The sequence below is a fragment of the Equus caballus genome, unplaced genomic scaffold (assembly GCF_041296265.1).
Source record: "Equus caballus isolate H_3958 breed thoroughbred unplaced genomic scaffold, TB-T2T haplotype1-0000016, whole genome shotgun sequence".
NCBI classification, from domain to species: Eukaryota; Metazoa; Chordata; class Mammalia; order Perissodactyla; family Equidae; genus Equus; species Equus caballus.
This window is the reverse complement of record NW_027222391.1, coordinates 9711633-9727706: the sequence shown is the minus strand read 5'-3', so window position 1 is coordinate 9727706 and position 16074 is coordinate 9711633. Positions and strand designations below refer to the sequence as shown.

At 45.8% G+C, this 16074-nt stretch overlaps 1 protein-coding gene across 1 annotated transcript in view; it reads left to right on the top strand.

Moving 5' to 3' along the window:
- The first annotated feature begins 5337 nt into the window (after positions 1-5337).
- The window catches only part of LOC138922878 (uncharacterized), a 58599-nt gene continuing 47862 nt past the window's right edge, over positions 5338-16074 (top strand). Inside the window, exons 1-3 of the mRNA XM_070259321.1 lie at positions 5338-5419; positions 9852-10259; positions 14616-14692. Of these exons, the coding sequence (XP_070115422.1) occupies positions 5338-5419; positions 9852-10259; positions 14616-14692 (567 nt within the window). The remainder of the gene's footprint in view (positions 5420-9851; positions 10260-14615; positions 14693-16074) is intronic.

The window sequence follows — 16074 nt, the reverse complement described above, 5'->3', positions numbered from 1 at the left end:
CTAGAAAAAGTTGTTGCACACGCCGTAACCAGGTGCAGGAGATGACTGAACCACCCACTGGATACACTGGAGCCACCTGCCAGATATGCCAGAAACAGGTGACGCAAATGCTGGAACCAGGTGCTGGACAGGACGGAACCAAGTGACGGACAAGCCTGAACCACCTGCTGGACACGCCATAACCACCTTCAGGATGCACTGGAACCATCTGGTGGACATGCCAGAACCACCTGCCAAGCATGCCGGAGCCAGGTGCCAGACACGCTGGATCCGCCTGCTATACAAACTGGAACCCCAGACCAGACATACTCGAATGACGTGCCGGACATGCCGAACCACTGGCTGGAAACACCAGGACCACCTGTGGGACACCCCCAAAGCACCTCTCGGAGAGGACTGAATCAGATGCCAGACGCGCCCAAACCATCTTTTGGACATGTCAGAACCATGTTTCAGAAATGCCTGGACCACGGGACGGCCACACCTGGACCATGTGCCAGATGCACCTGGACCAGCTGACAGACACGCCTGAACCACCTGCCAAACATGCCATAACCACCTGCTTGACTCACCAGAACCACCTGCCGGACACGACAGAACCACCTTCTGGACACGCCACAACCACCGCCAGATATGCTGCAACCCACTGCCAGAACGACTGATCCACCTGCTGGACAGCACTGATCCATCTGCAAAACATGGTGGAATCTCTGGTCTGACACCCTGGAACCACCTGCCAGACATGCTGGAACCACCTTTTGCATATGGGGGAACCAGGTGCCAGATACACTGAAACCACCTACCAAATGTGCCAGAACCAGTTGCCAGACATGGAGGAAACACCTGCCGGCCACTTCCAAATCACCTGCTGAGTACACCAAAACCATCTGCCAGACACACCAGACCCGCCTCTTAGACACACCGGCACCATCTGCCAGATATACCAGAAACAGGACCAGGACAGGCCAGAACCAGGTGCCAGACAAGCCCGAAGCAGCTGCCATACTAGTCTGAACCGCCTGCTGGACCAGCCAGGACCACATTACAGACATTCCCAAATCACATGCCAGGCACGCTGGAACCAGGTGCCCAACACGCCAGAACCACCTGCTGGACACGCCTGAACCACCTGCCAGACTTGAGTGAAAAACCTGCTGGACATGCCAGAAATACCTGCCTGATATGCCAGAAACAGGTGTCGCACGCACAGAAACAAGGTGCTGGACACAACTGAACCACCTGCCGGACACACTGGAGCCACCTGCCGGATACGCCAGAAACAGCTTTCTCACATGCCAGAAGCAGGTGCTGGACATGACTGAACCACCTGCTGAACAAGACTGAACCACCTGCTGGACATGATTGAACCACCTGCCAGATATGCCATAACCACCTTCAGGATGAGCCAGAACCATCTGGTGGACTTGCTGGAACCATCTGCCAAACATGCCAGAACCAGGTGACGGACACACCAGAACCACTGGCTGAACATGAGGAATTACAGGCCAGACATACTGGAAGGGCACGCCGGACATGCTGGAACCACTTGCCAGACACACCCGGACCACTTGCTGGACACCCCCAAAGCACCTCCCAGAAACGCCTGTACCACCTGCCTGACACGCTGGAACCAACTGCTGGACACCACCACAAGGACACTCTGGAACCACCCACCGGAGATGGCAGAATCAGGTCCCAGCACACCAGAAGCACCTGCCACACACGCTGGAACCACCTGCAGGAACTGCCAGAATCGGGTTGGTGGTTTCGGAGTGTGCAGGTGGTGGTTTTGGTGTTTCTGGCAGGTTTTTCCAGGACCTGGTTCCGGTGTATGAGGCAGGTGATTTCGGCGTGTCCATCAGGTTGTTCCAGCATGTCAGGCAGGTGGTTCCGGCTTGTCCAGCAGGTGGTTCTCTCGTGTCTGGTCCCTGGTTCTGGCATATCCGACAGGTGGTTTCATCATGTCCAGCACCTGGTTCCGCCGAATCTGACAAGTGGTTCTGGTGTGTCTGGAAGGTGGTTCCTTCGTATCCGGTGGGTGATTCAGGTGGTTCCCGAAGGTGGTTCCAGAGTGTCCGGCAGGTGCTTCCGGTGTGTCCAGGATCTGATTCTGGTGTCTCCAGTGGGTGGTTGCAGATTGTCCGGGTGTTGTTTCCAACATTTCCTGCAGTTGGTTCCAACATATCAGGCAGGTGATTCAGCCGTTTCCAGTGGATGGTTCCGGTATGCCTGGCAGGTAGTTCCGGCGTGTCCAGCTGGTTGTTCAGGCATGTCTGTCAGCTGGTCCAGATGCATCCGGCACATGGTCCAGACATGGCCATCCTGTGGTACAGGCATTTCTGAAACATGGTCCTGAAGTGTCCGAATGGTGGTTTGGGCGTGTCCAGCAGCTGATTCAGGCCTCTCCAGGATGTGCTTTGGTGGTGTCTAGCAGGTGGTCCAGGTGTGTGCAGCAATTGGTTCCTGCGTGTCCAGCATGTCCTTCCAGTATGTCTGGGCTGTGGTTCCGGGGTTTCCAGCAGGTGGTGCTGGCGTGTCTGGCACGTGGTTACGGCATGTTAGGTGGTTCCGGCATGTTATTCAGGTGGTTCCAGCATGTCCACCAGATGGTTCCGGCACATCCAGAATGTGGTTGCGGTGTGTCCACCAGGCGGTTCAGGCATATCCAGTAGGTGGTTGAGGCCTGTACTGCAGGTGGTTCCAGCGTATCTGGCATGTGGTTCTGGAATGTCCGTCAAGTGGTTCAGGCATGTCCAGCAGGTGGCTCAGTCTTTTCTGGCAGGTGGTTCAGTTTTCTCTGGCAGGTGGTTATGGCATGTCCAGCCGATGGTACTGGCATGTCATTCAGGTGGTTCTGGCATGACAGGCAGGGGGTTCCTGTGTGTCTGGCATGAGTTTCTGGTATGTCAGGAAGGTGGTTCCGATGTGTCCGGTGGTTGATTCTGGCATGTCCAGCAGGTTGTTCCAGCATTTTATGGAAATTGGTTCTGGCATATCCAGGAGCTGTTTCTGGCGTGTCCGGAAGGTGATTTCGGCATGTCCAGCAGTTTGTTCTGGCATGTTAGGCAGGTGGTTCCGGCTTGTCTGGCAGGTGTTTTTGTCATGTCTGGCTCCTGGTTCTGACTTATTTGGCAGGTGGTCTCAGTGTATCCGGCACCTGGTTCCGGCATATCCAACAGGTGGTTCCTGTGTGTCCGGCATGTGGTTCTGGTACGTTTGGAAGATGGTTCTGGCGTGTCTGGTGGGTGCTTCCGCTGTGTCCGGAAGTTGGTTCGGTGTGTCTGGTTGGTGGTTTCAGCATGTCTGAGTAGTGGTTCCAGTGTGTCCAGTGGGTGGTTCCAGGTGGTTCTGGCGTGTCTGGGGTGTGTTTCTGGTGTGTCTGGTGGGTGGTTCTGATGTATCTGTGTGGTGGTTCCACTGTTTCTGGTGGGTGATTCCGGCATGTCTGACGGGTTGTTCCGGCATATAAGGGGCCTGGTTCTAGGGTATCTGGCAGGTGATTTCAGTGTGTCCTGCAGGTGGTTCAGGTATGTCTGGAAGGTGGTTCCGGTGTGTCCGGCACCTGGTTCTGGCATACCTGACAGGTGGTTCTGGCATGCTCGGCATGTGTTTCTGGAGTGTCTGTCAAGTGGTTCAGGGGTATCCGTCAGGTGGTTCAGTCTTGTCTGGCAGGTGGTTCAGTTTGGTCTGGCATGTGGTTCCAGCATGTCCGGCCATTGGTACCGGTGTGTCATTCAGGTGGTTCCAACATGTCAGGCAGGGGGTTCCTGTGTGTCTGGCATGAGTTTCCAGTATGTCCAGAAGGTGGTTCCGACGTGTCCAGTGGATGCTTCTCGGGTGTCCAGGAGTTGGTTCCCCCATGTCTGGCAGGTGATTCCAGTGTGTCCAGCAGCTGGCTGCGATGTGTCCAGGATCTGACCCAGTCAAATTGGGGTGGTGGTTTCGGCGTATTTGACTGGTGGTTCCGGTGTGACTGGCAGGTTTTTCTAGCCTGTCCAGATGTCGGTTCTGGCATAACGGGGACCTGGTTCTGGCATATCCGGCAGGTGATTTTGGTGTCTCCAGCAGGCAGTTCTGGTGTGTTCGGCACCTGGCTCCGGCATGTTCGGCTGGTGCTTCTGGCGTGTCCAACAGATAGATCTGGTGTGTCCTGAAGTTGGTGATGGCGTGTCCTGCAGGTGGTTCAGTCGCTTCCAGCAGGTGGTTGAGGCTTGTCCGGCAGGTGGTTCAGTCGTGTTCAGCACCTGGTTCCGGGGTGTGCAACACATGTTTTTAGCATATCCAGCAAGTGGCTCCAGTGTGTCTGGCAGGTGGTTCAGTTATGTCCGGCACCTGGTTTCGGCATGTGTGACACCTGTTTCTGGTGTATCTGGCAGGTGGTTCCCACGTGTCTGGCAGGTGGTTCACACAAGGCTGGCAGGTAGTTCAGGCGTGTTCAGCAGGTGGTTCTTGAGTGTTGGGCAGCTGGTTACAGCGTGCCTGGCATGTGGTTCCAGAATGTCCGTAAAGTGGTTCAGGATGGTCCAGCAGGTGGTTCAGGCTCATCCAGCAGGTGGTTCAGGCTAGTCCAGCAGCTGCTTCGGGCTTGTCTGACACCTGGTTCCACCCTAGCTCTACCTGTTTCTGGCGTATCTGGCAGATCGTTCCGGCGTGTCAAGGAGGTGCTTTTGGTGTGTCCGGCACATGGTTTTGGCATATCTGACAGGTGATTTGGACATGTCTGGTAGTTGGTTCCACCATGTCTGGCACCTGGTTCTGGGGCGTTTGGCAGGTGGTTTCAGTGTATGCAGCACCTGGTTCCGGCATATCCAACAGGTGTGCATTGGTGGTTCTGGGGAGTTAAGCAGGTGGTTGAAGCATGTTGGTCAGGTGGTTCCAGAGTGTCTGTCAAGTGGTTCAGGCGTATCCAGCAGGTGCTTCAGTCTTGTCTGGCAGGTGTTTAAGTTTTGTCTTGCAGCTGGTTTTGGCATGTCCGACCAGTGGTACTGGCATGCCATTCAGGTGGTTCCAGCTTGTCAGGCAGGGGGTTCCTGTGTACTTGGCATGAGTTTACAGTATGTCCAGAAGGTGGTTCTGACATGGGCAGTGGGTGCTTCCGGGGTGTCCAGCAGTTGGTTCCAGCATGTCCGGCGGTTGATTCCAGCGTGTCCAACATGTGGCTACGACATGTCCAGGACATGATCCCGTCATTTCATTTTCGTGGTTTTGGCCAGTCTGAGGGGTGGTTCTGGCGTGTCCGGCAGGTTTTTCTGGCTTGCCTGGAAGTTGGTTCTGGCGTGTCCGGGACCTGGTTCCAGCATATCTGGCAGGTGATTTCAGTGTGTCTGGCAGGCAGATATGGCGTGTCAAGCACCTGGCTCTGGCATGTTCGGCTGGTGCTTCCGGCATGTTCACTTGATGGTTCTGGCGTTTCCTGAAGGTGATGATGGCGTGTCCGGCAAGTGGGTCCCTTGTGTCTAGCAGGTGGTTGAAACTTGTCCAGCAGGTGGTTCAGGTGTGTCCAGCACCTGGTTCCAGCATGTGCAACAGCTGTTTTTGGCATATCCGGCAGGTGGCTCCAACGTGTCTGGCAGGTGGTTCAGTCATTTGGGATCCTGGTTTCCGCATGTGCGACACCTGTGTCTGGCGTATCTGGCAGGTGGTTCTGGCATGTCCGGCACCTGGTTCTGGCGTATCCGGCAGGTGGTTTCACAGTGACCGGTTCAGGTGTGCTCAGCAGGTGGTTCTGGCGTGTCAGTCACTCGGTTCTAGCGTGCTGGGCACGTGGTTCTGGAATGTCCATAAAGTGATTCAGGCTGGTCCAGCAAGTGGTTCAGGCTAGTCTGGAAGGGGCTTCACGCTTGTCTGCCACCTGGTTCCGTCCTGTGCTATTCCTGTTTCTGGAGTATCCAGCAGATGTGTCCGCGAGGTGGTTCTGGCATGTGTGGCACATGGTTTTGGCGTATCTGACAGGTGATTTGGACGTGTCTGGCAGGTGTTTCCACCATGTCCGGGACCTGATTCTGGCATATTTGGCAGGTGGTTTCAGTGTATCTGGCAGATGTTTCTGGCATATCCAACAGGTGGTTCCGGTGTGTCTAGCAGGGGCCCAAGATGAGTACAGGATAGTGGCAAAGAGTGTGGGCTTTGATTTGGGTTTTAATCTCTACCCTGCCACTGTTTTAAATCCAAAGGTTGAAGGCCATATATGGTCTTGGGCAAGAGACGTAATCCTTCATAAACCTCAGTTTGATAACAGTCTCTTCTCCATGGAGTTTTAAGATAAATTATATTACAGTACCTGGCAAATAGTAGATTTTCAATAAATAGTACTTTAAAATACTAATAATGACAACAACAATAATAACAATATCCTTGGATCTACCATTAGAAATTATGAGCATTTTTAGTTAAAGTATTGAGACATCAAGAGCAAGAGGTATTGCTATAAAAAATTAGTAAGAATGACAAAATTTAACATTACTTGGCCACAAGTATAAACTGGTGGAGTCTTTCTGGAAAACAAATATAGAGATGTTTCCTGATCAGTCTTACATGTTTAGAGGATGAATAGGCTCTCACTTAATCCAGAACACTGTCAGCCATTGCTCTGAATCAGCATTTTCCCCCTTAAGTGTCCATTTGGAGACTTAAAGAAAGTAGAACTCACTCAAACTTTTCTTTTCTCATCCACTTATTGCTGCTTTCTTCCAGCAATAATTAAAAGCTGTTGATGATTCTTCCCTCAGAAACTGTCTGAGAAAACATAGCAGAAATACAATAAATATGTTGATTGGCATTTTTATTATGTAGATGTTTTATATAAGGTGACAAATATTTTTCTTTTATGCTGCTTTAGAACTCATAAAATATGATTAAAACACTTTTAAAAAATCTCTGTAAAATTTAAGCACACATCTCCAAAATCATCTCTGAAAATGTATAAATACAGAGTTGACAGACTGCAATTATTTACAAGTCACACACACATATTGACAAAGCCTGGGAGGAGCTGGGTGATCTGGCAAGATCGCATGAACCTTTCTTGTGTTTTAATTTCCACCAGCAGTGTAATAATAGTTTTTATACAAAAAATATAGTTTAAAAATTCCTGCAAATAGCTCAATCTAATTATGTCCCTGATGATCTAATTAAATGTTAAATTTTCAGTTATTAAAAACCCACATCTTTCTTTAAAAGAAAATGTTTTAATTAATTGCTGTATATTTTTTATGTTTTATATATGCTATATATTACAAATTAATCACTCTCTTCGTATTAGCTATTTAAGCTATTTCTAATTTTCCTATTATACGTAATCCTTCAATTAACATCTTTTAAAAGGTCAATTTTTGTTCAAGCTTCTCTTTTATGTCTCAACATTAGATTTTTATTTCCCTGGTCTTTACAATGGAAGACAGGAAGGGCACTCTATTAAAAACTGAAAGAAGTAAAGATGCCTGTCAAACAATGCAAAATTTATACATTTCCACCCCTTTCTGTCCTTCCCCACCACTGCCATCTCCACATAAGTGTGATCCGTTTCAGTGTGTCCAAGTTTCTGATAATTTCTTAGGATACAATCCGAGACAGGGGAATTACTGAGTAAATTAGAAATTATAGAAACATGAAAGGAAATTATTGGTGGCAAAATAGAAAAATTCAAATCCTATATATATGGAAATAAGAAACATTTACATCAAAGAAAACAAAGATAAAAAGAAAGTCAATGGAATGGGGTAATGCTTGCCATTAGTATGTCAGAGGGAAGTCTGGTATCTAAAATATAGAGAACTGCTGATAAATTTTTTTGGACAGCAACTAGGATCTAGTGGATGAATAAATATTGGCAGAGGAGAAAAACGAGAGCTGGAGGGAAAGGAACTTGCCCACCTTCTGAAGGAAAGTAGACTGTGAAGAGCATGCTGAGTCTGTGTGCTTGATTGTGCCATCTTGCACTCTCTCTTATTCAGGGTGATGAGTATTTTGTTCACGAAGTTTAGATCTCATGAGTAAACATAAAGTGTGATGTGCACTGATAGAGAATATATGCAGGAAATGGGATGGAATGGAGCAGGGTGCTGGAATATATACATATAGTGTGATGTGCACTGATAGACAATATATGCAGGAAATGGGATGGAATGGAGCAGGGTGCTGGAATATATATATATACAGTGTGATGTGCACCGATAGAGAATATATACAGGAAATGGGATGGAATGTAGCAGGGTGCTGGAATATATATATATAGTGTGATGTGCACTGATAGAGAATATATGCAGGAAATGGGATGGAATGGAGCAGGGTGCTGGAATAATATATAGTGTGATGCGCACTGGTAGAGAATATATGCAGGAAATGGGATGGAATGGAGCAGGGTGCTGGAATATATATATATAGTGTGATGTGCACTGATAGAGAATATATGCAGGAAATGGGATGGAATGGAGCAGGGTGCTGGAATATATCTTTAAAGTGGTTTTACTATACCAGAGGATATGATTGTGTTTGCGACTCTGATAAAGAAATATTTTGAATGATTTCTTCTTTTGAAAGACGGCGTGCTCATTACCATTGCCTTGTCACTCTTGCTAATTTTTGTTAGTGTTTCCTTCTAGTCATTTCCCAAGTATTTCTTTTTGGCTAAATTATTTGTTTATCTGTATAAAGCCAAGGGGGTTTGTTTTTCGGTGTGGATTTTTTAGCAGGTCTTCCTAATATGGGAAGGAATTTAATAGTGAATTTTTAAAGTAAAGGCCTAGTGCCCATAGGCATATTTTAATGTGTGAATTCTTTATTAAATATGTCATAAATATTGATGAGGTGGTGTGTTAGTCTTATTTATTTATTTATTATTTAATTTTTTAAATTATTTTTTAAAATTTTTATTGAGTTAATGATGGGTTACAGTCTTGTGAAATTTCATTTGTACATCATTGTCTGTCAGTCGTGTTGTAGGTGACACCCTTCACCCTTTGAGCCCACCCCCACCCCCCCTTTCCCCTGGTAACCACTAATCTGTTCTCTTTGTCCACATGTTTAAATTCCTCATAGGAGTGGAGTCATACAGAGATTGTCCTTCTCTATCTGGCTTATTTCACTTAACATAACTCCCTCAAGGTCCATCCATGTTGTTGCAACTGGGACGATTTTGTTCTGTTTTATGGCTGAGTAGTATTCTATTGTATATATATACCACATCTTCTTTATCCATTCATCTGTTGATGGGCACTTAGGTTGCTTCCATGTCTTGGCTATTGTAAATAATGCTGCAATAAACATTGGGGTGCACAGGACTTTTGGAGTTGCTGACTTCAAGCTCTTTGAAGAGATACCCAGTAGTGGGATAGCTGGGTCCTATGGCAGTTCACCATTCCCTTTCCTCTTAGATTACTGACACCTATCTTATTGAGAAAAAAATGGAATTAAGATTATTATCAGTGTGCTCATTATATTTTTTAAAAATAAGTCTATCAAATCTTTGTCTAGGATTAACTTTTATTAATTGATTTGCATTCAAGTGATTAGGATGATTACAACTAATTATCCAGTCAACTCTTAAAATTTTAATAACATCCCTCTCTTTGGGCATGCTTGGAAAATCTGTCCCTGAATCAATATTAGAAAATATCTACATAATTTTCACCACAGAACTTCTACAATTAATTATTCATTCCATTTTGACTATTATAGCTTATCCTAAAGAATTAAGTAAATGTGTATTACTTCACTCCTGCACACCCTTTAAACGCAGCTAACAGACACTGAATAAACCAGCTCATCCCAGGCGGTATCAGGAGTTACTTGCCCCACGTGCTGTCCCCAGGCTGCAGCCGCCTGAGGGGACTCGCCCGGGCCCCCGCCCTCAGAGCTCACACCCGCCGTGCCCTCTCGCCCCGAGGCCGCCCCGCCGACCCTCCCGCGCGGCTCTGCGCCCACAGGCCGGACGCCCGGAGACGGCGCCGGGCTGCGCTGCTCGGCCTCCTGGACGCAGCGCCGCCTCTGGACCGAGCACGCGCACCAGCGGCCTCCGCGCAGGCTCCGTGCCCGCGCACGCGCCCTCGCGTCGCGCTCCTGGCGGAGAGACCTGCGCTCGGGCCGGGCTCCGGGCGGTTCTCGCGCTGCCGTTCCACCGGGACTTCCGCGCTTCGGTGGCCTTTCTGACGAGCCGCCGCGCCCAGAGATGTTCAGGTTGGAGCGACACTTCCCAGACGGCAGCGGTCACGCCAGCTCTTCGGCTTCCATTCCGTTTTCGCGCGGTTCTCCCTCTTCGCAAGGTGAGTGGAGCTCATTTGTGGATGTGTTAGCACAGGATGCGGGAATCCTGTGAAGCGAGTCAATTCGGAGCCCGACGTGAACCAGGAGGGGTGGCGGCGGAAGCGCTCACAGCCGGGAGGCCCATAGTAGGGACGCCAGTCCTCACGGGACTCTCGGGCCTGAACGGCAGAGGACGGTGTGTATCTGTGGGGACAGACGGGCAGCGTGTGGCGGGGTGTGTGTGTGTGAGAGACGCGAGTGAGCGGTGGGATGCGCCTCCGTGCCGTGGGTGTGGCTGCGAGGCTGTGACAGGTGCGTGGCTGTGCTGGGGTGACGGGGATTTGGTGCATGTCCTTCACCTGTGCGGGTGTGATGGCTGTGGCTCTGTGGCGTCACTGTCTGGTGGCTCTGGGTTCCCTGGCGCTTCCTCCTCTTCTCTCCTCACAGCTGCTTGGCTGCAAGAGGGAAGTAGGACATTGAGCCCTAAAGGGAGATTTCCAGCCACGGGGCACCGAGGTTAGTTTGGGAAAGCCTGGGGAGTTCTCTACTTGGGAGCTCTGAGGGGCAGCTACTGTCTCAGAGCCTCGGGGTTCCCAGAGCTCGGACCCCAGGAACGTGCTGTAAACCTATTCCCGTAGTCCAGGCTCTGTCCTCTTTTCCATCTGTTTATGTGTATGAGCAGGGCGGGTGTGGACCTGGAGAGTGTCGTGTAAGGGAGTCATTCTGTGCCCCAAGAACAGCCTGGTGCCTCCTGACTTCCTCCTCAGTCCTGCCATCCCCAAAAGAAGAACCTTGATGAAGGGAAAGAATTGGTTTACACACAAAAGTCAACATTGAGGACGGTTGATTTTCTTTCATAAAATCATTGATTTTAACTTATTGGTATAAGAAAAACTTAACAAAACTTTGCAAAAATATCTGATTTTAGTTGTCTTCCCCAAAACATTTCCAAATACTGATTGAAATAGAAGAAAATAAGGAATCATTTTATTTCCCCACGTCTTTCTTTGCTGCTTCAGGGCACTGAGAGTCTTACTGATGTTCTCACTTATGAGACGCTTGATCACATCAGCTTCTTTGGGCAGGTTGTGATTCACAAATGTCTCTTTGATTCTGCTGCATTTCGGTGGGAGGGAAATTTCCTCCTCCTCTTTTCTAGAAACTTTTGATTTATGAATTAAAAATGCATTCTCAAGCAAAAGTCCTGATTTTTTTTCCCTTTGTTTTGTAAGCATTATCAGAGCAGGGCTGATAAGCACAATTTTAATCTAAGAATAATTGTTTCTTTTATAATACCCAATTAGAGGGCATGCAATGTTCTTCAGTAAAAATATCTAACATATTTATATAGGATTACAACATGTTATTAAGTTTTTATGTAGATTATATTTCTCCAAGATATTCATGCTTAGTAAGGGATCTTCACACTCTTAGTTTTACTGATGAACAACCCAAGGCATTAAAATGCCATGAACTCTAAGAGCAGTTACATTTAGAAAATCTGAGAACAGAATCTATGTCTTAAGTTTCAACTGGATACCGTTCCCCAGTTATGAGTGCGTATTTTACACTGGGACCAGTATCATCCTGATTAATAATGCTGTACCTGCCATCATATAGCAGAACCAAGTTAATTAACCTGTTCCGTTAGATTTTTGTGTTTCTAGTTTTGGCTGTCATAAGCTAAGTATTGAACATACTTGTACATGCATTTCTTTATCTCAATATTTTCTTAAGAAATGTCTAGAACTAGAATTTGGGGTCAAATAATCAGATTTTTAGTAAGTGCTTATGATATGCCAGACCATGCCATCTTAGTATTCGGGGTGATAAAAAGACTCAAATGACATAGTTGACACTTTTACGTTCCTTCTGGTACGTAAGGTAAACCCTGAATAGGAATAGATGCATCGAAGGCCACTAGGGAGATTCAGATAATGTGACTTGGTGTTTTATACGGCAGTGATGTCATTCTGACTGCAGTCACCACTGTCGGGTTGTGATTAAACTCTGATGACCTATGAGAGCACCGTGATGGTAAGGAATTTATGTTGCAAATTTTTATGTTGCTTTTTAAGTTGAGATAGATTCATGATCATAAAATTCACCGTTTGTTTTTTGTTTTTTTGGTGAGGAAGATTGGCCCTGAGCTAACACCTGTTGCCAGTCTTCCTCTTTTTGCTTGAGGAAGAGTGGCCCTGAGCAAACATCTGTGCACGCCTTCCTCTATTGTGTATGTGGGGTGCCACCACAGTATGACTTGTTGAGTGGCGTAGGTCCATGCCTGGGATCCAAACGTGTGAACCTGGGCCAACAAAGCAAAGTGTGCTGAACTTGACCACTATGCCACTGGGCCAGCCCCAAAATTCACCTTGTAAAAATGTACTCAAAAGAAAACGTTTTACTATATTCACAAGGTTGTAAAAATCAGTACCACTATCTAATTTCAAAACATTTTATCACCTTAGTAAGAAACCCTGGTCTTGTTAGCTGTCACTTCCTATCCCTCGTCCTCCCATACTAAACCACTAACCTGGCTTCTGTCTCCATGGATTTGCTGACTCTTGAAATTCAGTCTACATGGAATCATGCAGTATGTGTCCTTTTATGTCTAGCTCCTTTCACTTAGCATGAGGTTTTCAAAGTTCGTCCATGTGGTAGATAAGCACATCATTCTTTTACTTTACTTTGGAAAGTATACATGGCATTACATTTGCCATTTTAACCACTTTTCAGTGTACAGTTCTGTGACAGTAAGCACATTCACATTATTGTGCGACCATCAGCACCATCCACTTCCAGGACTTTTTCATCTTCGACTGAAACTCTGTCCCATTAAACACTAACTCCCCATTCCCCTCTCCTCCCATTCCTGGCAGCCACCATTCTCCTTTCTGTCTCTGAATTTGACTTCTCTAGGACCCTCATAGTAGAGCAATCGTGCAAAATTTATACTTTCATGACTAGCTCATTTTACTTAGCGCAGTGTCCTCAAGGTCCTCCATGAGGAGTCGGTATCAAAATAGCCTTCAGTTTTATGTCTGCGTAATATTCCCTTATATCCATAAACGACATTTTCCTCATCCATCTGTTGATGGACATTTGGGTTGCTCTCAGTTTTTGGCTGTGACAAATGTGAACATTTGTGTACTAGTTTTTGTGTGAATGCATATTTCCATTCTCTTGGGTATATAGCTAAGGGCAGAAGTGCTGGGTCACACGGTAACTCCTACATTACATTTTATTCTGATGATGGTGGTTGCTGAGTGAGACTGATGGGATAAGATAATTGAGCAGCTTTCTGGAGGACGTGATTAACAGGGTGGGAAAGGATTCCGTAAGAAAACTTGCAGAAGGATGTAGCGCTGAGACCAGCAACAATACATGTTAGCTACACTCAGGGACCTCACCATCTGTCTAGACAGTCATCCAACAATGAGCATGCCTAGAAACCTGAGAGGAGATTGTGTCACTGGTAGCTGAAGGAATCAAAAACCATTTAGTAAAACAACCCAAATTTAGTACATTTCCCCAAGACCAAGTAAACTCTGTTTAGAAGAATGAACTTTCCACATTTTGGAAAACAGCTTCCACTTAACACACAGCAAATGTTCACATGCACAGATATTTTAAGAAATGGCCATTGACTCAGCAAGTTAAGATATACTTAAACAAACAAAATCCCCATCAGGAGCAAAAGATAAGCACTGTTAATCAGTGAATGTACAACTTTCTAGATCTTTTTCTGTCTATTGAAGTCTGATGATTTTTCAGTCATTTGATATTGAGATACACATATGTTCTTCAAATGGTATCATATTGCACCTATAGTTTTATAACCTGATTTTTCTACTGACAGTATTTCTGGAATGTTTTCCATGTTCACAATATTTTTCCTGACTTCACGTTTACTACATGGATATGTCGTAATGTGTTTAACCAGTCAGTTTTTCTGGAATTGGAATATTGAATACTTCCTGACCAGTTCTATGTCTTTTCTAACCTGTTCAACCTCACCTGACCCCAAGGCCATGAGGTAAGGTGTGGCTGGATGGCGTGGCTCCTTTTCAGTCCTGGAAGGTGTGAATGGAGGGAGGAGGACCTGTTCAGGGCAGCGCTGACCAGCCTAGCCTCACGTGCAGAGCTGCTTCCCCAAAGTGGAGGACAGGCCAGAAAACTGTCTGCTGAATTGTTTGGGTTTCCTGGGGGTTAGGGAAAGAGTTTGGGTTTATCTACAATCCTTCTAATCTTTTCATATTGTTGTGTTTGTTTGGTTAGCGGTATTATGCAAAATGGAATGGAGGAGCCAAATGTTACTTCCTTTCATGCTAACCCTGAATTATGCTTGCTCTCATGGTCTCTTTTTCCTTACCCAGCTCTGGATTCCCTTTGTTCTTTCCCAGTAGAGGAATCCCAAGGAGGACTGATCAGTTTTGGCAGGTGCAAAACCATGGTATGTGTAAGTTAGTGTTTCCTTCTCGTTAAAATAGTGAGACGTAAATGTTTTCATTAATTGTTCTGAAGCGTCCTACCCAAAGAACCCCATGTGATTATGTGCTTCCCAGTTCCTCCCATTCCAGTGAACTGAACAATGGTTCCAAATAACCTAGTCCTCCTTATGTGGCCCAGTCTTTTCCAGCCAGTGTTTATGCATTCACTGACCAGGTTATTCTCTCCTACGTGCTCAACTTAGTCATATTAAGAGCTATAATGGAGGAATGAAGAAATTAAGTCCTGTCAAGAAATGATTTGAGCTTCCCGTGTCAGGACTGTAGTTGGATGAGAGATGGAGATCCCATTTGGCCAAGCAGGGAAAGACCCTGACGTTCTCACAGACATGAGTTTTCTAGATACACATGATAAAACCCAGCAATGAACGGTCTCTGGAGGCTAAGATCCAATGCACTGTGAGGTTTTTGGAATTGAATAGCAATATGATTTAGGACTTGAAAATATATGGATCATGGTCCTTTGTAAGGGATTCCTGAATGAGAAATATGACTATTTTATTGCTGACTGGGATGCGATGAAATTGAATGACTTTGATATAATTCTGGATCATCCTACATTAGTATCCTCTAACTCATGAACCAGAAAAGTTCTCAGTGAGGGATTGTTAGTGTCCATAAAAGAGAATAAAATCATAAGTCTTAAATTAACAGAGAGCAAGAATAGAAAAGACCTTAGATATGTTGTCTAACAATGTATATAATCATAATCATCTAAACATGTTTAATTCTATTATAACCATAAATTAGAGTGCTATGCAGCCATTCAAAATATTAGTCAAAATAAGGAAACTACATATGATAGCATTTAAGAAAGAATTTCAGTATTTAAGATATTCTTTCGTTCTTTTTTATATGCTGTTTTTCTATCTGTTATGACAAACTCTAAGTTTCAATTGGAGAATTTTATCCTTTTACATTTAACGTAATTATTGACAGTTAGATTTAGGTCATCCATTTTACTGTATGTTTTCTTTTTTTCCATTTGGCTTTTGTTCCTCTTTCTCTTTTTTTCTTCTTTGGGGTTAATAATAATTATTTAAAATTCCATTTTAACTTGATTTTCTATATGTGCCTATTTTTAGTGGTCACTGTCTGTATCTATATACATGTATCTATCTATCTATCTATATAATTATTTTACTGAGTCATATTGGCTTTCAACCTTGTATACATTTCAAGTGTCTATCATAATATTTCAGTTTCTCTTTAGACTGCATTGTGTTCATCACCAATAATTCAGTTTTTATCCGTCACCATACATATGTGGCTTTACCATTTCATCCTCCCTCATCCCTTTTTCCTCTGGTAACCACTAATGTATTCT